This window comes from Eptatretus burgeri, chromosome 7 (genome assembly GCF_056783735.1).
Source record: "Eptatretus burgeri isolate ZD-2024b chromosome 7, Ebu_testis_v1, whole genome shotgun sequence".
In the NCBI taxonomy this organism is placed as follows: domain Eukaryota; kingdom Metazoa; phylum Chordata; class Myxini; order Myxiniformes; family Myxinidae; genus Eptatretus; species Eptatretus burgeri.
Window position 1 is genome coordinate 89,318,638 of NC_140967.1, and position 22,631 is coordinate 89,341,268.

At 45.6% G+C, this 22,631-nt stretch overlaps 1 protein-coding gene and 1 pseudogene across 5 annotated transcripts in view; one reads left to right on the plus strand and one right to left on the minus strand.

The window, feature by feature from the left end:
- Positions 1–2,624: 2,624 nt before the first annotated feature.
- Positions 2,625–22,631, minus strand: part of RALGAPB (Ral GTPase activating protein non-catalytic subunit beta) — a 72,180-nt gene continuing 52,173 nt past the window's right edge. For all 5 annotated transcript variants that reach the window (XM_085890378.1, XM_085890380.1, XM_085890377.1 and 2 more), the window contains 11 exons: positions 22,043–22,146; positions 21,557–21,709; positions 20,890–21,099; positions 8,456–8,614; positions 8,178–8,349; positions 7,958–8,071; positions 5,725–5,822; positions 5,343–5,454; positions 4,195–4,273; positions 3,856–4,004; positions 2,625–3,018 (listed from right to left, as the gene is read on the minus strand). In XM_085890378.1, the coding sequence (XP_085746504.1) occupies positions 2,840–3,018; positions 3,856–4,004; positions 4,195–4,273; positions 5,343–5,454; positions 5,725–5,822; positions 7,958–8,071; positions 8,178–8,349; positions 8,456–8,614; positions 20,890–21,099; positions 21,557–21,709; positions 22,043–22,146 (1,529 nt within the window). In that variant the 3' untranslated portion in view covers positions 2,625–2,839. The remainder of the gene's footprint in view (positions 3,019–3,855; positions 4,005–4,194; positions 4,274–5,342; positions 5,455–5,724; positions 5,823–7,957; positions 8,072–8,177; positions 8,350–8,455; positions 8,615–20,889; positions 21,100–21,556; positions 21,710–22,042; positions 22,147–22,631) is intronic.
- On the plus strand, positions 11,627–16,794 carry LOC147023747 (uncharacterized; annotated as a pseudogene).

Below are 22,631 nucleotides of genomic sequence, written 5' to 3' on the forward strand. Positions count from 1 at the left end.
AGTTGTTCTAGAAAACCAGTTTTTTCCTCTTTGCAGAAGACTCCACATGAAGCTGTGTGATACTGCATCCCACTGACAAGCCAATACATAAACCAAATTCCTTTACGCAGAACTGAAAAGGATCAGAAGCTGGTCTGACAATTGAAATGTGGTATTCAATTCAGGTAAATCGTACATCATCATCTTCTCTCTGAAAGGACCTTGAAATAGACCCACATATCCATTTCCACAATCAGCCTTCGGAAGATTACATATCAAACAAGAAATATTGTTTAACAAGAATGACCGCACTGTGGTCACAGCCTGTGACATGATCCGGTAACAGACCGATTGGGAAACGCACATTTACTGCGCTATAAAGACTAACTTTACAGCTCTTCCACCACTGTTGTATCAGAACGAGTTGATTCATCACACAGCCATGGATCGTTCAACCCCACTATAGGGTCGTTAAAAATTATGTAACAATTTTTTTTAGGGAGACGCATACCATACGTGCCTACTGGGTTAACCCTCACTAATAATTTTAATTTGACATTGATTCAATTTTTTGGGGGTCCCTCATCGTAACACTCAACCCAAACAAAGCCAATGGAAATCTGATGCAACAAACCCTGGCAGTATATAATCAGCAGAGGCCTACAAGCCTGATGTCTTAGGCCCACCAGAAAACCAAGATGGTGGCTACATTATTTCAGCTGGGTGGAGTCAAGCAACAAATGTGGGTGGGTTCTGGCAGCTGTCTGGCCAATGTGTGCACATTTCAAAAATTGACCCCCAACAAGAACCACAAAACCACCACCCACACAGAGCACTTGTAGACCTGCGACATGTCACAGGTAAAAATGATGCTCATTAGACAAGTTTTGTATTCTTACTTTGTCAATCAGTGATTGATAGGCCTTCTGATCGCATTATGCAAATCAGTTTACAAAGTATTAATCACAATGGGCAAATGAGTCTGAACTAACCTTGAGAACCAAACAGCACCTCAACAATCATTCTCAAATGATATGTTAATGAGAAAATGACAGGATGGCTGGAGGTACGCACACTCCCCTCTCAGCTTTCTAGTCTGGGTTTGAATCCCGACCCAACTATAAACTGTCATCCTGGTGTTTAACAGGCATGGTAATTCATAAAAGTGGGTGCCATCCCTCAGATGGACGTTAAACTGGCATCCCGCCTGCCGACGTCAATTGGTGGACGATCAAGATTCCAGTGCGAGTTATCACCGACACCTTTAACAAATTACAAATTCCTGCCCTAACCTAGAGGGGCACTATATCAACAGCACAGCTGCAACCTCCCAGGCAAATGATGCCACCAACAGCCATGCCTTCCATATTAAAGAAGATGATGATATTCATGAGCAGTGTCGAATGACACTTCCTGATGCTGTGAGGAAACTGAGCATCAGCAATTAAATTAATAATGTGCTGAGAATAGGGCCTGTAACAAGCCCAATCCAGTGAGGTTTGGGGCCCGTTGGTTTTTAATCCACCTCCCAATCTATACACTTTACTAAGGCAGCAAATAATTTTTTAATAGGGTGAACTTTAGTTTAAACTACAGTATTTACACATTAATCACCTCTTCTGTTCACCGTTACACTTCCTCACTCTCCATTAAGCTTTCTTTGGTATTGTAAACAACGATTTCCATCAACATCACACTCGATGCCAATTTGACATCTTATTCATCTCCTTGCAGCCACTCATGCCCAATTGACTCTTCCGATGTCATATCCAGTACCATATAAATTGTTAGGGTTGCTTTCAAATTAAGAGAGTTCATAGAATACCTGACCCCACGGTTTTGAGAAGAAAAAAAAAAGACCAGGGAAGGGTCTTTTAAACTCTTGCTTTGCGTTTTGCATTAAACAAACAGCGCGAGATGACAATGTATTTGTTTGAATGCTGAATCTCAGTTACATTGCCCTCAGGGTACAAGATGGTGTAAATATTTTCCCCAGCATTGCTAAATGGAAGGGTTTAAAAGTGCTAAAAAGGCGATTTGTATTCTAGTGTTCAATTTTTTTAATCCAATTGAAAGAAAACTATATTATAGGTTGTCAAAATTTGTTTTGAGGAAGTTTACCGCCGTTGACGCAGCATCTTTAAACCACCTCGTTTAACACGTTAAATTAGTTCTTTAAGCCCATTGTTTGTGTCCTTTATGACATCCCTAACAAGTACTTTCCTGTTTGGAATGATTTTCAGTTTTGTTTGACTGCTTGACCAGGCAGGCAGACAGAGTAAAAAAAAATTACTTTACCCCTCGCTGTGCATGCGCGTTCGGGATAAGATTCCATACGACTTACCAATTTCAGAGGCAATACTGCTGAACTGACTGCAGGTGCATGTTCCGATTAGTGTTCAAAATATATAATTAAATTTAAACAAAGTAGTTCCTCGATCATGAACTAACGTTGATAGACAGACGGACAGAGTGAACAAATTGCTTAACCCTGCGTCTCGCTTCACACACGTGGGGTAACTACAACCTGTTTAACTTTTACCAAGAACCTCAAATCATAAGAAAGAAAAGCAAAAATAAATCCAGAATAAAATACCTTAAACTTTCGCATTCGAAAAACCAGGGAAGCTGAGTGCAAATAAGAGTAGTATCAAAACATTCGACTTTATAACTCAAACTACCGGTATACAAAGTTAAGTCATTGCAACCTTGTGTTGCACATACTGTGGTTGCAAATCGAATGCATTCTTATACGACGACGAAACACATTTACACATGTATATATTGGAAAAACAAGCACACAAATAAAATTAAAATAAGCACATCTGCAAAGAGGTCAGCAAACGGCAGCGAGGAAAAGCTAGCTGAGGGTAGGGTAGAAAAGAGAAGCAAAAAAGTCCGGTTCCAAAAGGTGGCTACGATGCTTGTTGATGAGATCCGTGATCTTGAGCTTGCGGCGGACGTGGGGTGGGCTGTGGAGGTCGCTTTCCAAGCGTCGTCGGCGACATGCGTTTACTGCCGTTTGACGCACCAACAAGCCTGTGGAAAATAATCACGTTATACAGGAAAAACCTGTTACTCACCTGCATATTGCCAAATAAAAATAAATTCCTGTACTACGTGGTCATTCACACCAGACAAAAGTGGCCAAAATAAAACAAGGTTTATTTTATGTCCAAAAAGGTACAAATTGTAAGCTCGATTTCCAGAAGCTCTTCAGTAACCCAAACTTGTTTTATTGGAACCTAACTGACTCGGTAAAGCTACATTTGTAGGAGCTAAGCAAGTGGGAGTGCTGTACAAATGACAGGCCAGCATTAGTAGGTGACTGCATAACAAAGGTGATTTTTCTTCATTTTTATTCCACTGGCATAAAGTAAGTAACTGCACAATCCATCAAAAGCAATTCAGTTACTGCTCACATTAATTGATCTTAAGAGATCACATAAAAAAATTGCAATCCTATTGCTCGAGGGTGGATGAGTGCGAGGACATTGGACTGGCATTCTGGAGGTTATGGGTTCAAATCCTTCTAGAAACTGAGCTCGACTCGGGAGAATTACCACTTCATTATCGGATTGTCAAAGAAAGACCAGCTGGCTCAATCGACTTGAATGCATGAGGTAATCTGCCGGTTCTGCCTGGTCTGGTTTCCATGTGCTACAAGTCCACATTTTGTGGTCGATTCTTAATGCCCTCAGTGCGATTCGGAACGGACACAAAGATGTCATTCCCAGTCCTGTTCGGCATTCATCATGGTTGAAGGCAGAGTGTCCAAAATGAAGAAGTCTTTACCTCTGCCATAATCAAGACGACATGCTTCTAACTTTTGAGAAAGGCTTGGTTTTACTAGTGTGTACATGTGTGATCAGTTACCAAGGGCACGGCGTGTGACCACCATTCCATCCACCAGCGGAGTTGCCATGGCCAGCCGAGCCGCAGGCCCGGCAAGCCGTACTCGGAACAAACCGGTGGCCAGGGGCTGCACGAATACCACTGGAACGTCTCGCTCTGAACACGACGACCTTGGATGTGTGATGGAGTGCACAATGACGGAGAAAATAAATGTTGGGCCTTAGTTTGGAGCTATTCCAAAACAAAGGGGTTCGTGCTTTATATGTGCAATGATAAATCGGAACGAAGTGATCTTGTATGTAATAACATCCTTCAGTTCCAGCTGTCTACAATATACTCAAAAAATGCACACACACACACCTCACAGATGTGGTGCTGCCAGGAAGTCCTTCTAATCCAGTACCTGTCTCTGCCAACAGTTCTGTTATCGGAAAGTGCTCTACATCATAAAAAGGGAAGAGGGGGAGAGAGAACACGCAGATGACTCTACTGAACAAACGCAAGTGAAGCATGCAACTTACAAGCTGTAATGGAACAAGTCATTGCACGAATGTGCAAGAAAAAAGAAAAAAAAAGTTCAAATCTTGTCCTGCATTTGTCTTTAAATTATATGCAAATAATTTCATGTCCAAAAAGGAAGGGGAAAAAACAAAAAAAGAATATTTATTTTCTCCAGAATAATAAATAACTATTATTACAGTGCTTGCTTGAAACCATTTACTTAAAGTAAGAAAGAATGAAAAGGAAAGAAAAATATTTACAGGGATACTGCAATTTACGTTGCCTCGAAGTTGCATCGTCCATCAATATGTACCCAGGCTTTGAATTACGTCTAAGTTACGTCGTTCAAACCACGTGCTTAGGCTTTTACGTCGCCAATTTTCGAGCCGCCCAGTCTCATGCCCAAATATTGAGAGCTTGCAGGCACGCAAACAGTCACGCATGGTTTGCCGTTTCAAGACGTGTCAGCATTGAAGTGTGATGGGGGTTTTGTACAGTACGTCGTCGCACTTCAATGACAATGCGTCAACGACAAACCGTGCATGGCTGTGCTGTACCGTGCCTGTGTGTGTGCTGACAAGGGCAAGCTTCACGGATGGAAGTTCCTGCAATCGGTGCACCGTGCCCTTGTTGGGCTGTACCTGTACCTGTAGTCCTGTATGTAATAGTCCAGTAAGGAATGTCAATACATACTGATTAGATGGCACAACAGTTGGACACTACACTGCCGTGGCCACTGTAAATATTCAAAATAGTTATTGTCCTCGCAAAACATGGAAATTTTTCTTCCATTGGCAATTCAATTCAATTTAAGTTCAATTGACTGGGAAGCTCAAAAAAATATCGTAGGTGAAAATAATGACATATTCCCCCTCCACCCAGCCTTATTCCATTAGTGTATTTCTTGTGGGGAAAAAATTTGATTCCATTTAAGTCGCACTTTTCAAGAACACATCAGAGACGTAAATTGATGCATCCCTGTATACATCAATATCAATTACACTCACCAATGTCATCATAGCTCTCTACCCACACCACTAGGACTTTCGTTTCGGGGCCAAGTGATGGAAGAGCCTTCCCAACTGCTGCCGCTCTCCTTGCCCCTACATCAGCCCCTGCCTGAATGCACCACAAGGCAGCCACGTCCAACACAAACTAATAACGAGAACTCGGTGAGTGCTCAAAAAGGCAGCAAGGAAGGGCAGATTATATGCACAGATGAGTGAGAGAGAAAGTGAGTAGCAGGATAAAGATCAAGTGGAAGGCATGCAGAAGCGTTGTTTGAAGTTTGGCACATCTGTGAGAAGAAGGAAAGGGGTTTAAATATATTTTTAAACTCCGAATACGAGTTGGGGGGAGGGGGGGAGTGGTTGAGGGTCAAGTTTATACCATGTTTTCTGCCTGAGTGTCACAAGTGGTGGTTGATGAGGGTTGCCTCAGCATCCCCCGACCTGCATCCTCCTCACCGAGAACAAAGTCTCTTCCACCTGCGCACAGAGGGTTGTAATCAGTGTATCGCTTTGTCTAAAAACTCACTCATTACACCCCGCCCCCCGATCCTCCCCACAAAACAAAAAACTATTTCATATTGCCTGTTCTGCAGGTCAAAAAACAAAAACATTGTTCTTATAAAGCCAGGGATTTGCCATTTCAAAGAAGTGCCTTTTCAGTTAAAAAAAATTAAACGAAGTAAATTCTGTTTCGTGTTATCAATGGGGGAATAAAAACGAATAAACATTAATTTGTGCACTTGCATTAGAAAAAATTCAATTTTCCTCCAAGTCTCCGAACCTAAAATCCTCCAGGGTGCCCCTGGGAGGTGTATTTTCCCATTGGGGTGATACAAAGGCGGGGAATAATAAAATTAAACTAGGATTATAAACAGCAGGTGGGGGAAAAAAAAAATGTAGAAACTGGATTGCTACATGATACATTTACATCGACAATTTGCTTTGTCTCCCCACTCCTGAACCCCCGTGACTTAGAGTTATTGTTTTTTTAATGGCCAAAACATTCCCGGGCACACCGCAAGTACAACCACCAAATTTCAACCCATTCCGTCCAGCGGTTCAGGAGTGGATACAAGGTTTAGGTACGCATACGTACACGTACACGCACATGCACAAACAACGATTCTGTTTTTTCCACGTGTCAGATTCAGTTTTCTATATCAGGTCACCAATTCCATGAATTCTGTCAGTTTTCCACAATTGCAGAAAATCACTGGCTCTACCTTTACAAGAAGAATGTACGGGATGGGCTCGGGGCAGCATTTCAAATCCCTGGCATTTGCATTGGTAACAAAACATTTTCACCAGAATAACAATTCCATGATAACAATGCTTGAAAACGTATAATTGTGTGAGAAAAATTAATATATTATCATTTTAAACACTACAATTTAACCCTCAAACTGATCTGTTATTCATTCGTTGCAGACCGACAAGAGCTCCGATGGTTGTTGTTGTGGTTCTGGTTGGGGTCGATTTTTGAGATGTGCACTCATTGGTCGGACAGCTGCTGGACCCCACCCACATTTGTCACTTCACTCCACCCACCATGACACTCAGACAAAATAATATGGCTGCTATCTTTGTTTTCTGGTGGGCCTAAGACCTCAGGCCTGTAGGCCTCTGCTCATTATACACTGCCTGGGTTTGTTCCATTGGCTTTGTTTAGGTAAAGTGTTACTCACGATGATGGACCCCCCCCCCCAAAAAAAAATCTAATAAATGTCGAATTAAAATTATTAGTAAGGTTTAATCAAGCCTGTCAACACGTACAGAATGTGCCTCCCTAAAAAGACAGTTACATAATTTTTGAAGAGCCCCATTTTGGGGTTAAACAATCCATGACCGTGTGACAAATCAGCTCGTTCTAATACAATAGCATGGTGGGAGGCAAGAGCCAATATGGGACAGAGTTGGGAGGTTGAGGTTTGGAGGTCAGCTGGGGTGGGGGAGGGGTTAAGGGTTGAGAAGTTGCGGTGGTATGCCTAGTGTCGGCTTAATGGTTACGATGGTGGGCTTGAGATCCTAAGGTCCCGAGTTAAAATCCTTCTCGGTAGTTGAATTAATACCAGGTGGGGTTGACTCAGTCTGTCAACCTTCTGAGGTCGGCAAAATGAGCACCAGCTTGCTGGGATGATTGAGCCATTCGAGTATCCTGCGTTGGAGTGGCGACCCATCCGGGATTGTGCCCAATAGCCCAGGAGACTTTTCAGCAGCACTGACAGACACTCTGTACAGAGTATGGTCCCAATGGATGGATGGAAGAAAGTTATGGTGGTTGGGGGGTGGGGGGGTGTTGAGTTGTGGTGAGGGAGGGGGTCTGAAGGCTTGGAGTGGGGAGGGGATTGAAGGCTTGAAGTCTTGGAGTTGTGAGAGGCGGATGTTGAGAACTTAAAGTACATTTTACATTGCGTGAATGTTCCACAGGTCCATGGCAGTTTAATTACAATATTTATTCAAAGTTGCAAAAGAAAAAAAACCCAACTTTTTCATAGCTTAAAGTTTTAATTGAGAATACTTTGGAAGGAACAGAAAGGTTGAGTACAATAAGAAGCTTAAAAGAGAATGCAACAGGAAGTTGAGCATGCAAGTAAGATGCATGTACTTAGTACCATTCTGGGAAGCTGTAGGCACCACAAATGCCACTTCAGTAAGTGCATCGGCGAAATAGAGCACCTTTCGCTCTCCATTAAACACTGCTCCACCACTGCCCTCCAGTGGGTCACCTAAACATCAGTCACATGGCAGACCACAGCATTCGGTCAAGATGCTAAACATAAAGCATAAAATGTACGTCCTTCAACAATCCTCAAAAAAAAAAAAATTGCACACCATTGTTCTCAGATGGGAAAGTGGTGCTGACATCCTCAGCTGCCTGCCAGCTTGTAGCAACGTGTCCACTCCAGCCAGGATGCTGGCCAAGCACCACAGGCCAGCCGAGTGAAAGCAGAAGCTCCAGAAAGGCCCCTTGAACAGAACTTGCTTTCTCCACATTCGACAGGATCTGACAAAGGAAGAAAGAATAGGGGAAAAAAGTAGAAGGTGAAACCCAGACGAAGTCTGCCCACATTCTGTTAGCCATGGCAGCACAGTGCTATTATGCCATTCACCTGCGAAGCCTGTGTCTGTCCTGCACGGACATAGAACACAAAGACTGTGTCGCAAGGCCTTGTTGGAAGTGAATCCAGAGCCGCCAGCTCTTGACGGAACCCAGGCAGCGTTGGTTCCAGCGCGACCAAACTTGGTGGCAGGCGGCTGTTGCTTGGCTCCTAGGTAGAAAGGTTAATTAAAGGGTATGAAAGCGGTGACGGAAGATGGTGAAGGTACAGTTGAAGGTATTTGCTCATGGTTCCAAAGATTCTAATCAGGTGTACCTGGTTGATGATGTGCTCAGGGTTTCATGTTCAAATTATTTATTTTATTTGGTTTCACCAACAAAACTGGCCAAAAAACAATATTACTGCATATGGATAACTACACTACATTTCTTCCCTTCCTGCTCCGTATTATGCACTTTACTTGATCGGAGAAAACAATGAAGGTCAGTCAATCAAATTCTTTATCGACTTTTAAGGAAAATTTTTTTTAATCTATTTTCTGACATTAAGAGATAGCATCATCACATACAGGTAGTGGAAAAAAAACAAATAGAAACACCAATTTAAAGTTACTTAATAGGGCGTTGGACCACCACGTGCGGTCAGTACGGCCTGTATGCGCCGTGGCATAGTAGAGTCCACAAGCGTCTGAAATTCTGCAGGAAGGATGTGGCACCATTCTTCCATGAGAAAGTCAATGAACTCACACCTGTTTGATGGAGGTGCAAATGCTGTGTCAGGTGTCAGTCCAGAATATCCCATAAATGCTTGATTGGGTTCATATCCGGTGACTGAGAAGGCCATGACATATGGATAACATCAGTGTCATGCTCATCGAACCAATGGGCGACCGCACGTGATCTGTGGATGGAGGCATTATCATCCTGGAAGACAGCACTCCCGGCAGGAAAAAATGCTGCAACATGGGGTTAACAAGATGACTCGGTACCATTAATTAGCAATCGTCATTGACCTTGCCTTTTAAATGACTGACTGCATGCAAACCATGCCAGGAAAATGTGCCCCACAACATCACATAACCACCAGAACCCTTCACTGATGGAACCAAGCACTCAGGGTTGTAGAGTTCTTTAGGTTGGCACCACGTGTGCACTCGTCCATTTGTCGAGAACATGGTGAAGGATGATTCATCTGACACAATCACATTTCTCCACTGCTCGGTAGTCCATTGCCTGTGCTCTTTGCACCAATGGACTCACAAACATGCATTGCCAGGTGTGATGAGCAGTTTGTGCAATGATACCTAATCATGGTATCCCGCTCTGTGGAGTTCTCAGCAGACAATTTTTGATGAAACTGGCTGCTCGTGCCCCAGGTGTGAAGTTTACAGTCAATTGATCTGCAGTTGCTCACTTGCTTTGCCTTGCACCACTAATTAATGCACAGACATTACATTCCTGGAGTATGTACTTCCACCCACTGCTGCCCTTTGCTGATGATGTCTTTCCCTCAGAGTTCCATGCCGACATCACCTTTGACACCGTTGCTCATGAAACATCAGCAAGTTGAGCAGTCTTTGTCACTGAAGCTCCTGCCAAATGTGCCCAAACAATCACTCCTCTTTCAAAGTCACTGAGGTCTCCTCTTGCAACCATGCTAGCCATAATTGTAGAGAATAAGACCTGTGCAGCATTAATCCAGTGAGCTTAAGCAATCAAGCAATGTCCATAGATGAATGAGTGAGTGTCAGTCACAGCCAGTAAACACTTCAGTCATTATCAATTGAACCAAACACATCATTTTGATGAAACTTAGCCACAAGCTTCACTTCCGATACCTAATGAAGGTGTATTTACGGCATCAAACTCTGCACTCATTAAGTGGGTCTAAGGTGGGGGGGGAGGGTGGAGGGAGGGTTGACCCCCAAAATAGGTATTTGCTCTCTTCTCCGAAACTACATACACGATTTTGATGAAACTTGATCACAACCTTCATCACCCGTGATGTACAAAAGTTTGTTCATGGCATTGAAAAAAACAATATACCGGTGTAATATATTGTGAGAAAAAACCATGTTCTCACCAAATTTAGTGTCCCACCCACAACGTCACGTGACCTTTTTCAGGCTCCCAAGGATCGGTGGGCTGGTCAGCATGTGGTGGGTGGACCGAGGAGAGCTGCGGGCGCCATTGTTAGGAGCAGACGTGGCTCTAAGATCGCGAGTGGAAAATATATCGCGCGCTCCGAATCGCATGTTTGAATGCGATTTTCAAGTGTTTTTTTTTTAAAGACTCTCGACAGCCCAGTCGCGCTGATCGTTGATAGCTCCGACTAAAGGATCGAGTTAAATCCGGAAGACTGTGATCGTTATTCCCGGATATCGTGAGCGGAGCTGTGAGTTGTGCAGTTTGTGTTTTGGAACTTTATTGTTGCCAAGAGTTCTGGCAGATTTTTTGCTGTGTATTCAATTCTGTTACCAGCCTTTTGGAGACCGAGCCAATAAAAGATCGTGCCTACCCCTAGAGGTCGATCTGAAACACAGTGGAAAGTGTTGTGTTGTTCTCTTTGTCCACACGTGGACTGCTTGAAACTCAGACATTAACGTCAGTATTTCGTGCTGGAAGATATTAAACAGGTGGGATCACGACAAATGGGCGGCTCGTCCGGGATTCATTCAAGTAAGAGACATTCGAACTGAGACAGAAATTCCACAGTGGGTCGCTATCTTCCTTCATCTGATCATCGTTCCCTCATCAGCAGACACCATCTTGGAGGAACCTTCTCATCAGCGGACGCCATCTTGGAGGAACCTTCTCACCAGCAGACGCCATCTTGGAGGAACCTTCTCACCGGCAGACGCCATCTTGGAGGAACCTTCTCACCAGCGGACGCCATCTTGGAGGGATTTTCTCACCATAGGACGCTATCTTGTGTTTACGCCGGTCATCGGCCAACAATAATAAAAAAAAAACGTGAGTGATTTGTACGTTGCATTTTCTCATTGGCAATTTGATGTGCGGTGGTGATATTGGGTATTTCGTGTTGTCTTTTCCCAACAGAGCATTGTGTGCAAATTACATGTATCACCCCAATATTGTTTGTCTCCCCTGTGTGAATTGCCCTGTCCCATGTGGTGAAAGATATTGCTGAAATATTTCGACCCAGCCTCCTTTTAGACTTAGTGTTTTGTGCCCTTGTCGTATGATAACTTGAAGCCAAACCATGTCGGCTGGAAAAGTGAGAGATCAACCTGATCATGTTGACAGTCACGTGGGTGTCGATGTGAGCGACGCAATCAGCCTTGACCCGGTCACTGAACCCGATATGATAGGGAGCGATCCCATCATGACTAAATGCATGCGTTCGACCTTCTGGTTCTGGCTGACCCCGGTTCAACAACTCGACATGTATAACAGGGAGAGTGACAGGGCAGAGGCTGAGCGACTCAGGGCAGAGGCTGAATGCGTCAGAGAGCATGAGTGGCGAATGTTGACTGAACGACAGCGGGCAGATGTGTCTGCTGCACCAGTCCCGGAAATTGTTCATGTTCGTTTGCCGGACTGGATGGGAGACACGAAGCCAGAAACGTATCTGGAGATGGTGGAGAAGTTGTTGACTTCCGGTGGCATTGATGAGGGCTTGTGGGTCGGCCATCTTGTTAGCCATCTATCTGAAAAGGCGAAGGAGGTATATGCGAGGATGGCAACCGAGGATGTAAATTGTAAATGAATACCGGAAGTTGAAGGCCGAGATTTTGAACGCCTATGCGGTGTCCCCGTGTATTTATAGGCGTAATTTTTTTCAGTTGGACTCATCAGTCCAGTCAAACCTATGAGGAACATTTGCGGGTCTTGTTGGAACAGCTGCAGAGATGGTTCGAGGGGAGCAGCGTTGAGTTACCTCCAGCAGTTGTGGAACTCCTGGTGCGTTACCGTATCGATCAACAGCTTCCGCCGGACTTAGCGTTGTTTCTTGTGAATAAAGACACTGTTTCCTTGTCAGACTGCGTCAAGCTTATTGATAAACATGTTTTGGCGTGCAAAATGTTGCAAGCCACGCAGTCGCGTCGTAAGACTGAGGATTCTGCGGTCAAGACCGCCCCCCATCTGCCCGGTGGCTGGATCGAGGGGAAGGGTTCCCCGATGCCCTCCACTGGTGGCGGTCGCCAGCTGCAGGCCAGGGCACGGCCCTGGTGCGATTTCTGCAAACGCGTGGGGCACGGTGGAGACCGCAGTTTCTCTAACCCAGCTCGTCCGGCCTATAGAGGCAAGGTCAGGTCAGGTATGGGAGCATGTGCCAGAACAGCGCATCGCTGCGTCCACTTTCCGCCGGTACTCCAGGGGCCTCCGTCTGGCCATCCCCCAGGCAGATGCCAGGCCCATCCCCATCTCCTTGAGATGATGGTCAACCTGCTGCAACCATGAGACACGTGGTCAGCCCACTGGCCTCCTCCACTCATGAGACTCCCTCGCTGAGAGAATCTGGTGAGCAGGATCAGCGTCAGGAAAACGAGCCACATGTCCATACAGCCGCAACTGACGCTCACGGACTATGCAGGTAACAAATCTCATCCGAGTCTCTCTCAGCAACCGCTCGTTGGACACAAAATCTGACCAACGATAGCCAAGGATTCTCCGAAGACACCTGGTACAAAAGGAATTAAGTCTCCCTCTCAGATCCTTGGTCAGAGTCCAAGTCTCGCACCCATAGAGCAAGACTGGAAGTACCAAGGACCTGAAGACTCAGACTTTCGTCCTCCCGCACAGGTACCGGCAGCGCCACACCCCATGATCCAGTGAATCCATGACTCCCCAGGCCCGACCCAGACGTCTATTGACCTCTGACTCGCAGCCAGCAGAGACATGAATATCACTGCCAAGGTAAGTGAATCTCTCCACGACCTCAACATCCTCACCACAAACAGACACAGACAGGACTGCAGCATCCAAGATGTCACCAAAAGCCTGGATCTTAGTTTTGACCCAAGAAACCCGTAATCCCAGCGGCTGCGACTCCTCATTCAGCACCTCGAGGGCCCCCAAAAGGATGTCTAAAGTCTCCGCAAAGATGACTGCATCATCTGCAAAATCAAGGTCCGAGATCTTGACATTCCCAAACGATGCACCGCAACTTGATCTCTCCGACATCCTCCCTAAAATCCAGTCCATACAAGTGCTGAAAAGTGTGGGGGCAAGTACACATCCCTGACGAACTCCAGTAACAACTGGAAATAAGTCAGAGATGGTACCACCACACTTCACAGCACTCTCAGTACCAGAGTAGAGTTCAGACATCAGATCGATCAGTTTTGGTGGCACCCCACGAAGACCAAGAATCCTCCAGAGGACATCCCGATTCACTGAATCGAACGCTTTACAGAGATCAACATAGGCTGCAAGCAGCCCCTGCCGAAACTCTCGTCTGCGTTCGGAGAGGACACGAAGGGCAAGGATACGGTCAATCGTTGACCTCTTTGGTGTAAAGCCTGACTGCTCTGGACGCTGGTGCTCAAGCAGATGGTGGCGAACCCTATCAAGAATTATCCGAGCAAAGACCTTGCCCGGCACTGAGAGCAGCGTCACCCCTCGGTAGTTGTTGCAGTCTTGGCGATCACCCTTCCCTTTCCAGAGAGGGACAACAAGGCCCCTCTTCCAGTCAGTTGGGATGATGCCTGTGTTCCAGGCAGAGCACAAAATTGCATGCAACGACATGAGTGCAGCATTTCCACCAGCCTTGAGAAGTTCGGCATGGATGCCACAGATCCCTGGAGCTTTGCCCCGTTTCAACTGGTTCACCGCAGCCCGTGTTTCCACAAGCGAAGGTGGACCACAGTTGATTCGAGGGTCAGCAACAGGGATTGTAACACCCTTGACGTCCAACTCGACAGCTGGGGGATCAGCCTGGTACAACCGCTTAAAGTAACCGGCCCAGCGGGCCTTCACTTCAGACTCCTCTGTCAAGAGCCTACCACTCTCTGCTCGAACTGCAGTGCTCCGAGGGATGGGCTTGGATGAACGTAATGCGCGAATTCCCTTGTAAGCGGGACGAGAATCACCTGTCCACAGGTGATGCTCTACCCCCTCACAGATTCCTCGCACATAGGCCTCCTTGTCCACCCTCAGTGCACGTACAGTTTTACTCCTCAGCTCCCTGAACAGCTCAGCTCTGCCATTCAGCCTGGCTCTGCGACTCTGGTCAATGGTATCCAGTGTCCCTTGAGAGACAAAATTCTTCTTTGCCCTGCGGTGAGCTCCAAGACATCCACCGGCAACATCAAGGACGGTGGTCTTGAAGGCGCTCCACAACTCTTCAGGACCCCCCAAAGCACCCAGACCCCCCAAGTGTCCACTCAGCCTGTTCGCAAACTCCTCAGCTACTCTCTCATCCCTGAGCTTGGCAACATCCAGCCTAGGCTGGGATGGTACCATTCTCCAGGATTTAAGGTGCAGTTTTAGAGTTGCTACAACAAGCCTGTGGTCAGTATTGAGGAACTGAGCACTCCAGTAGACCCTGCAGTTCTGGATCATCCTCCAACAACCGTCAATGAGGACATGGTCAATCTCCTTTGCCACACCACCAGCGTTGGAATACCAAGTCCAGCGATGAGCTTGTGGGCGCTGAAACCATGAACCAGCCACCCTAAGTCCATGACTTCTTGCAAAGTCAAGGAACTTAGTGCTATTCTGGTTCATAGTTCCTGACCCATGAGGACCAACACACACCTCATAACCATCCCTATCAGTTCCAGTCGATGCATTGAAATCCCCCAAGACTGGAAGTGTATCTCGTCTGGGGCACTGATCAACCACAGACTCGAGTGTGGCGTAGAATGTGTCCTTCACGGTGAGATCACTCGCCTCAGTCGGAGCATAAACAGAGACCAGGGAAATGACACCAAAAGAGTGACGAATCCTTAATCTCATAATACGCTCGTTGACCGGTGTTACCTCAATTATCATTGGGGTCAGCTTATTGGACACAGCTACAGCAACTCCTTGGGTATGGTAACCATCAGAGCGACCAGACCAATAGTAGGTGTAACCACCCACCATTATCTCGCCGCAATCCGGTCTCCGAACCTCAGAGAGAGCTGCAATACCGATGTCCAAACGCTTGAGCTCAGATGATAACAGAGACAGGTGATCATCCTCTCTTAGGGATAGGACATTCCAGGCACCCACCCAAAGGGACCGCCTCAGGTTAACCCAAGGAGACCGCCGTCTGGTGGACGACACCTCAGCACCACTCCGACACACTCTCCCGCAATCTGACCCAGGGATGTTACCCCGTGGTTTCCCTCCTTTCATCAAAGATTGGGGGTCCCGAAGGCTTTGCCCCAATCCCGTCATCCGGTGAGCTGCCCTGCGAAGGGAAGCTGCACAGGAGGTACTCCCACGGAGTGGGTTTTCAGATTTTTTTGCGTTTTTTGCGTTTTGCGGAATGAAGCGTTTTACGGTGGCCGGAGTGCAAATCCTGCCACCAACCTCCTAATAAGAAGTAACCCAACTGCAGGAGGACGTCTGCAGACACAGTTGGGCACTAGATATGGATGGACGTTGGCTCACAAGGAGCTCCTCCGCCCTTTGACAGATTTTGTTTTAATCCTGCTGGGTGTCCATATCCAAACACCCTCCTCACCAGAAAACCTGGTGGGGGAGACGGTTTAGTCGCCGACAACCCGACCATGGAACAGGTTAGTACAGGTTTACATGGTACCTGTAACAGGTCACAGATCGAACCTGACCTGACCGGTTGTTAAATCGGAGGGAGGTCAATGGAGGTCAGCAACTGGGCCCTCGCGCATGACGGTGGCATCAGTGGCAGAGGTCACTGCCACCAAGGCTAATACCATTCATCCTCTGCATCAGGATTATTCAGGGACAGCCTTCGTGGGTGGCCCTGATTCGGTGGTGAAGTTTAAGGCCCAATACCTTCGGGATACTGGGGCGAGGCTGTGTGTTCTCCGGGCGGGGGTAGTTCCAGCCTCTCAGATGCATTATACCGGCGAGTATATCATCTTTCGGGGCATGAACCAGGTTCCTAGCTGGTATCCCCTTGCTCTCATCGAGGTCCGGAGTGACATTTTTACGGGTCCCATGACCTGTGCGGTGGTACCCTACTACCCGGTACTGGGGGTATCCTTGCTGATTGGCAATGATGCAATGGCCAGGGAGGAGGTATTGACTCTGACCTGTGGGGTGGTCACTAGATCCCAGAGCAAACAGGCGGAGAGAGTGGCAGAGTCAGACATATCTTCACTCTGGCCCGAGGAGCCTCGCACCTCGACTCCAGCCTCTGACGGTGACGTTGCTTCGACTGAAGTCCACCCGAGCCTCCAGTCAGGCCAACCTCAGGAGCCCGGGCTCCTCAGGCACCGTTTCCGTCTGTAACACGGGGACCCCAGCTACTTGTTCGCCCTTCGGCAAATCCGGTGAGGAGGGTCAGTCCTCCGAGGCGGTTCGCGACCCCAGTTCTATGCCTGAGGTCACTCCCGCATTGTCTGCGGTAACCAGTCTAGTGGAGATCAGCACTTCGATCCCACCCTGGCCACCCTGTGGGAGATGGGAGAAGACTCCGAGCCTGGACGAACAGGCTACTATGTGAATGGTGCAGGTGCGCTGATGCATAAATATTCCCCCAATAACATGTCCTCCACCCAGACGTGGAAGGTACGACACCGAGCTATCGTACCGGGGAGGCATCATCAGTCAGTCATGCAATTGGCCCATGACAATATTTCCTTGGGTCAGGTCGGAGCCGCCAAGACCTTAGCCAAGGTCAAGGATCATTTCATATGGCCCGCCATGTCACGAGACATCAAGCGCTATTGCGCTAGCTCTCTATATTGGCCATGGACCCATCACCATCTACCACGACCACCACCCGCTCGGTTGGCTCAGCCAAGCCAAAACCTCCAACCAGCGTATTCGGCGCTGGGCGCTTCTTGTCTCCGAATACGACCTCACAGTCAAACACGTGAAAGGAGTGGAGAACAGACTAGCTGACCTCCTTAGTCGCCATCTAGTAGACAAGGAGCACCAAACTTAAGTTTAGTTCCCTTTGTCTCTCTATTGTGGTGTGGGCGATGGGTAAATATGGTGGGGTAGATATTAATGTGGTGTAGTGTGTTTAATATTGTGTTGTGGATGAACATTGTTTATTGTACAAGAATGTTAACGATCACCGCCATCATATTGCCCTGTGATTTGCAACTAGTACAATAACTGGTTTTAAAATGCCGTCTATCCGACGGGTTTTACTTTAGGTGGGGAGGACTGTGAGAAAAAAAACCATGTTCTCACCAAATTTAGTGTCCCACCCACAACGTCACGTGACCTTTTTCAGGCTCCCAAGGATCGGTGGGCTGGTCGGCACGTGGTGGGTGGACCAAGGAGAGCTGCGGACGCCACTGTTAGGAGCAGACGTGGCTCTAAGATCGCGAGTGGAAAATGAATCGCGCGCTCCGAATCGCATGTTTGAATGCGATTTTCAAGTGTTTTTTTTAAAAGACTCTCGACAGCCCAGTCGCGCTGATCGTTGATAGCTCCGACTAAAGGATCGAGTTAAATCCGGAAGACTGATAGTTATTCCTGGATATCGTGAACGGAGCTGTGAGTTGTGCAGTTTGTGTTTTGGAACTTTATTGTTGCCAAGAGTTCTGGCAGAATTTGTGCTGTGTATTCAATTCTGTTACCAGCCTTTTGGAGACTGAGCCAATAAAAGATCGTGCCTACCCCTAGAGGTCGATCTGAAACACAGTGGAAACTGTTGTGTTGTTCTCTTTGTCCACACGTGGACTGCTTGAAACTCGGACATTAACGTCAGTATTTCGTGCTGGAAGATATTAAACAGGCGGGATCACGACAATATATATATATATATATATATATATATATATATATATATATATATATATATATATATATATATAATATAAAATATAAATATATAAATTATATATATATATATATAACATAAATAAATTATATATATATATATATATATATATATATATATATATATATATATATATATAAATATATAAATTATATATATATATATAACATAAATAAATTATATATATATATATATATATATATATATAATATAAATAAATAAACAAGCCTGGTGTTGGCGCAGTGGTTAGGGCAGCGGCTTGGGATCCAAAAGGTCCTGAGTTCAAGCCCCGTTGAGCCACTGAATTAATACACCAGGGGGTTGACTCAGCCTGTCATCCTTCCGAGGTCGGCGAAATGAGTACCAGTGTACTGGGCCGGTGTATACCCCGGTTAAAATCGGTGTACCATATCCCTGTGTCGTAAGAGGCGACCAGGGTTGCGTCAGGAAGGGCATCCGGCGTAAAACCTGTGCCAAATCACTATGCGGATCATACGCATGATCCGCTGTGGCGACCCCCAACGGGAGCAGCCGAAAGAAGAAGATAATATAAATAAATAAATTATATATATCAGGGTCTAAAGGGGTCTGCGGGAGGTTTGAGTGACTGTTGATCCTGATCCAGGTGAGGTTCAGGACACGCGGTCCTATTTTTATACATGACCCAAAGTATTTTGGGATGTTATTTGCTTACTTAACACATGGACACACCTGTGTGGAAGCTGTTGCTTTCAATATACTTGGTGTCCCTCATTTACCCAGGTTTTTTCCATTTTTTTGTTCACTAACTGTATATGTTTACAAGGGAAAGTCCCCTTTTCACACAAAATCCATAATCTATATTATAATAAGTGAAGGGGTAGACTATATACATATAGTCGTGCATCTGCTTCAGCATGCTGCTGTCTATGCTCTTCTCATTTATCACCGACAGTTTCCCTTTCTATATTTTGAAGAACATCCCCTTCTATATTTTGGTGATTTTTATGGTAAAATCAGTCCGTTTTTTTTTTGGGATGCAAATCAAGGCTCGTGGAAGAGCAGAATGGATCAAGATGCAACACAATAAAAGGACCAGCAGAAATATGGGGAAATGCCAACAGCAGTGCCGCGAGGAATTGATTGCATTTTTGATGGATATTTTATGGATTCACCTCGACTCAATCATTCATCATATCCCAAATGTTTTTGATTAGATGGCAAATTACAAACAAAAAAAAAAACAAGGATTGCAAGCACCATCACCCTTAAAACCTGGCAGTTGTAGAACCGAAACAGAGCTTTCACCGCTACAGGGAAAGTCCCTTCACAGTTTGTATCAGGAGGGTGGGGTCACGTCAGGAAGAACTGACTTGGTACAATGGTATTTGCTGCCTTGACTAGCTCTGCGAATAAACAATGTCCAACAGTGTAGCACCAAACGGCAGGGTTGTGAAGATTCTCTACCTCAAGTCTCAGCTAGTTATCTGCAGAAGTGCACATCATGAATGTCAAAATCAAAGCACTCAGGCAGGTCTTTGAACATCATTCATGAATGTATGTTGCTTTGTGTCCCAGCAAAACATACGTCTCAAACTTTGCAAGGATTAACACAAAAAGGCATTACTCTTTAAATTTTGGGACAAACGTTTCTATTTTCCTTATTCTAAGGTATTCAGGTCTGCATCTGGTACACATACTAGGAATATACAGAAGCACCATTTCACAATTTTTATTTACCTAGAATGCCTTCATCCAACTTAATGGAGTATTGCTCACCCCTCTGCGCCGGCGGTACTGCCTCACACCTTGCTTAGCTTGACGCTGTGGAAACCAAGGCCTTCAAGATCATAAGAATCTTCTGCAACGAAGCAGAGTTTCTGTGACTCACGCTTTTACATCGCAGACAGGTCGGTAGTCTCCATTTTTACTGCCTCCTTTCTGGTCTTGCACCCTCTGCTCTCGCCATGTCCTGTCCCCTCCCTACCCCCCCCCCTTTTCCCCATGCCTAAGCAGGGTGCACATGGTTTGCTCATAATCTTCTTCTGGTGAAACTCCAAAATCTAGAATCACTGCTCACCTTCACTCATCTGTTCCTTTTCTCCCCAACTGTGGAACCAACTTCTTCAATCTATTCAATGTAATCTTCCCTCCAGGACTTCAAAATCACTGATCACCACCATATCAGGGCATCCCCCATCCACAACCATGATCCTTTCTTCCCCCATTAACCCTCCCAAGCCTACCTCTTCTTACAAGTTTCCAATTTATTCTTCCACTTCTGTGGTTGAGAGTTTGTGGCTGTATCCATATTGTTTACCCCATGCTCTCCCCAAGCCCTGATTCTTTACCATGTCCCATATTTCTCCAAGAGTCCCTCTATTTTGTTACTCAGCCCTGATGTTGATGTGTTTCCCCACCCCCCCCCCAACCCCCTCTTTCTACTGTTCTTTTTGTTCTGTTAGGTTCTGATCCTTTCTGTGTTACGTGCTCCTCCACGAGCCTCGACAATGAAAAAAATACCACTTGTTAACACTCATTAAAATGAGGATTTATCGTGATGATAATCCAAGTATGGGATGGAAATGTAGTCAAAACGAGGTGAAAACCTTGAGAGCCTCAAATGAGAGCAGGCCAAGATGAGAAAGCAGCAAGCGAGCTGTTTGAGATGCAGGAGCAGGTCCTGGGGGACGGCAATCAAGCTGGGGGTCTGGGAAAGGCGTCAAAGCACGTGCTCGATCCAGCGTGGCCACTACCCCAGTCTCGTATGCAATTTGCACATCAAGTAATCGGCGCAGCTTGTCATGCTGAATTGACAACTATGGGTATAAAGGGAAGGTAGGAAAGTGAACTCGTTTTGTGAACTTGGTAAAATTGCATACATGATCACACATTTCACGAGAACAGCAATTGGTAGAGTGCATACCTCCACCAAGCTTAACAGTTTACATATTGTAGCCCACGAATAGGCTGGATCTGCATCTGTACCTCAATCAAAATCTCATCAGCTTGTTCTTCTCACCTACCCAACTCATCCACCAAGTGTCGTTAGAATCCCTCCATAACCTTTTGAGATATCATGTCATATACATATCGTTTTTGGCCGTCTTTCCTTTGCTGTCTTCAGTTTATAGTGCTATACAAAGCATTCATCCAAGCTTCCTAGGTTTTCTCCTTCGTCACCAATATTAGTGCACTATATTAAGTATTATTATTATTATTACAATTATTCATATTATCATTGACATTCTTGTAATTTTATCAAAACCGTCCTACCTGTTCATCAACGATATCTGGCAGGTCTGGAATGCTGCAATCTGCTTTGACGAACGGGATCTTGTCCACTTCATCTGGGAAAACACGGTGTCTGATGGTGGGACGGGGACCTGCAGGTGGGCGAGGTGTCGGGCGATCCTCTGTCTCAAATGGCTGTGGGCAGCAGGAAGGAGAGCATGTTTAAAAAAAACAAAAAAACATCTACATTCTTGCGTGGATCCAAATTCAGGTATTTTGAAAGAGGAGTTGGAGGAAAAGCTGCTTTTTAATCGACATTTATGAAGTAGTAAAAATGTGTTTTGGTTAACTCAATCAATGTGCATGTTTCACAGATTAGTAATTAGAAGTGCATTACAGAATTAAAATAATGGTCAAAATGGTCAGTGGGCCAGTTGAAGGAGAAAGGGACAAAGGTTACAAGAAAAATAAAAAATAATTTGTCACACGATACAACAAGGACGACGCTTTCGATGTTTAGAGAGCAACCTTATCGACAAGTGGAGAGTCTCGTGGTTGCTGCTGCAGTTGCATTGCCCACACGTGCCTCCCACCCGCACCACGGAGCACTAATGTCACCGAGGGAGACTTTTCTAGGAAAGTCGAGGGAACGGAGAAGGACCAACACAACATTTACCAATATGACGGCATCAATGGCAGTGAATCACCTCTGAAGCCAGAAAGGAAACAGCAGATTACTCAGAGATTTCATTGTGAACACGAATGTGTTATTCCTTTACAAGCAACATGGATTCCTTACATTTTCCGACCATTCCGGTTCTACTGTACAAACAAAAACAATTGTACAATAATAATTAAAACCTTGTTATGTGGCATAATTATCTACTCAAAATAAGCTAAGAGAACTCAACATTTTTTTTTATATTTGCTCAAATGCACGGAGTTTCGAAAAACTGAGGAAGTTGATCTTCTTAAAAAAGCATTGCACGGATTAAATATTTTACGCACAGATTCATCCCATCTTGTCTTCAGTTATCCCACACTTCTCTTCACCCCTGGCACACTGAATCCTGGAGTGAGGAAGATGCTCTGAAACACCTTGCTTTCTCTCCCTTGA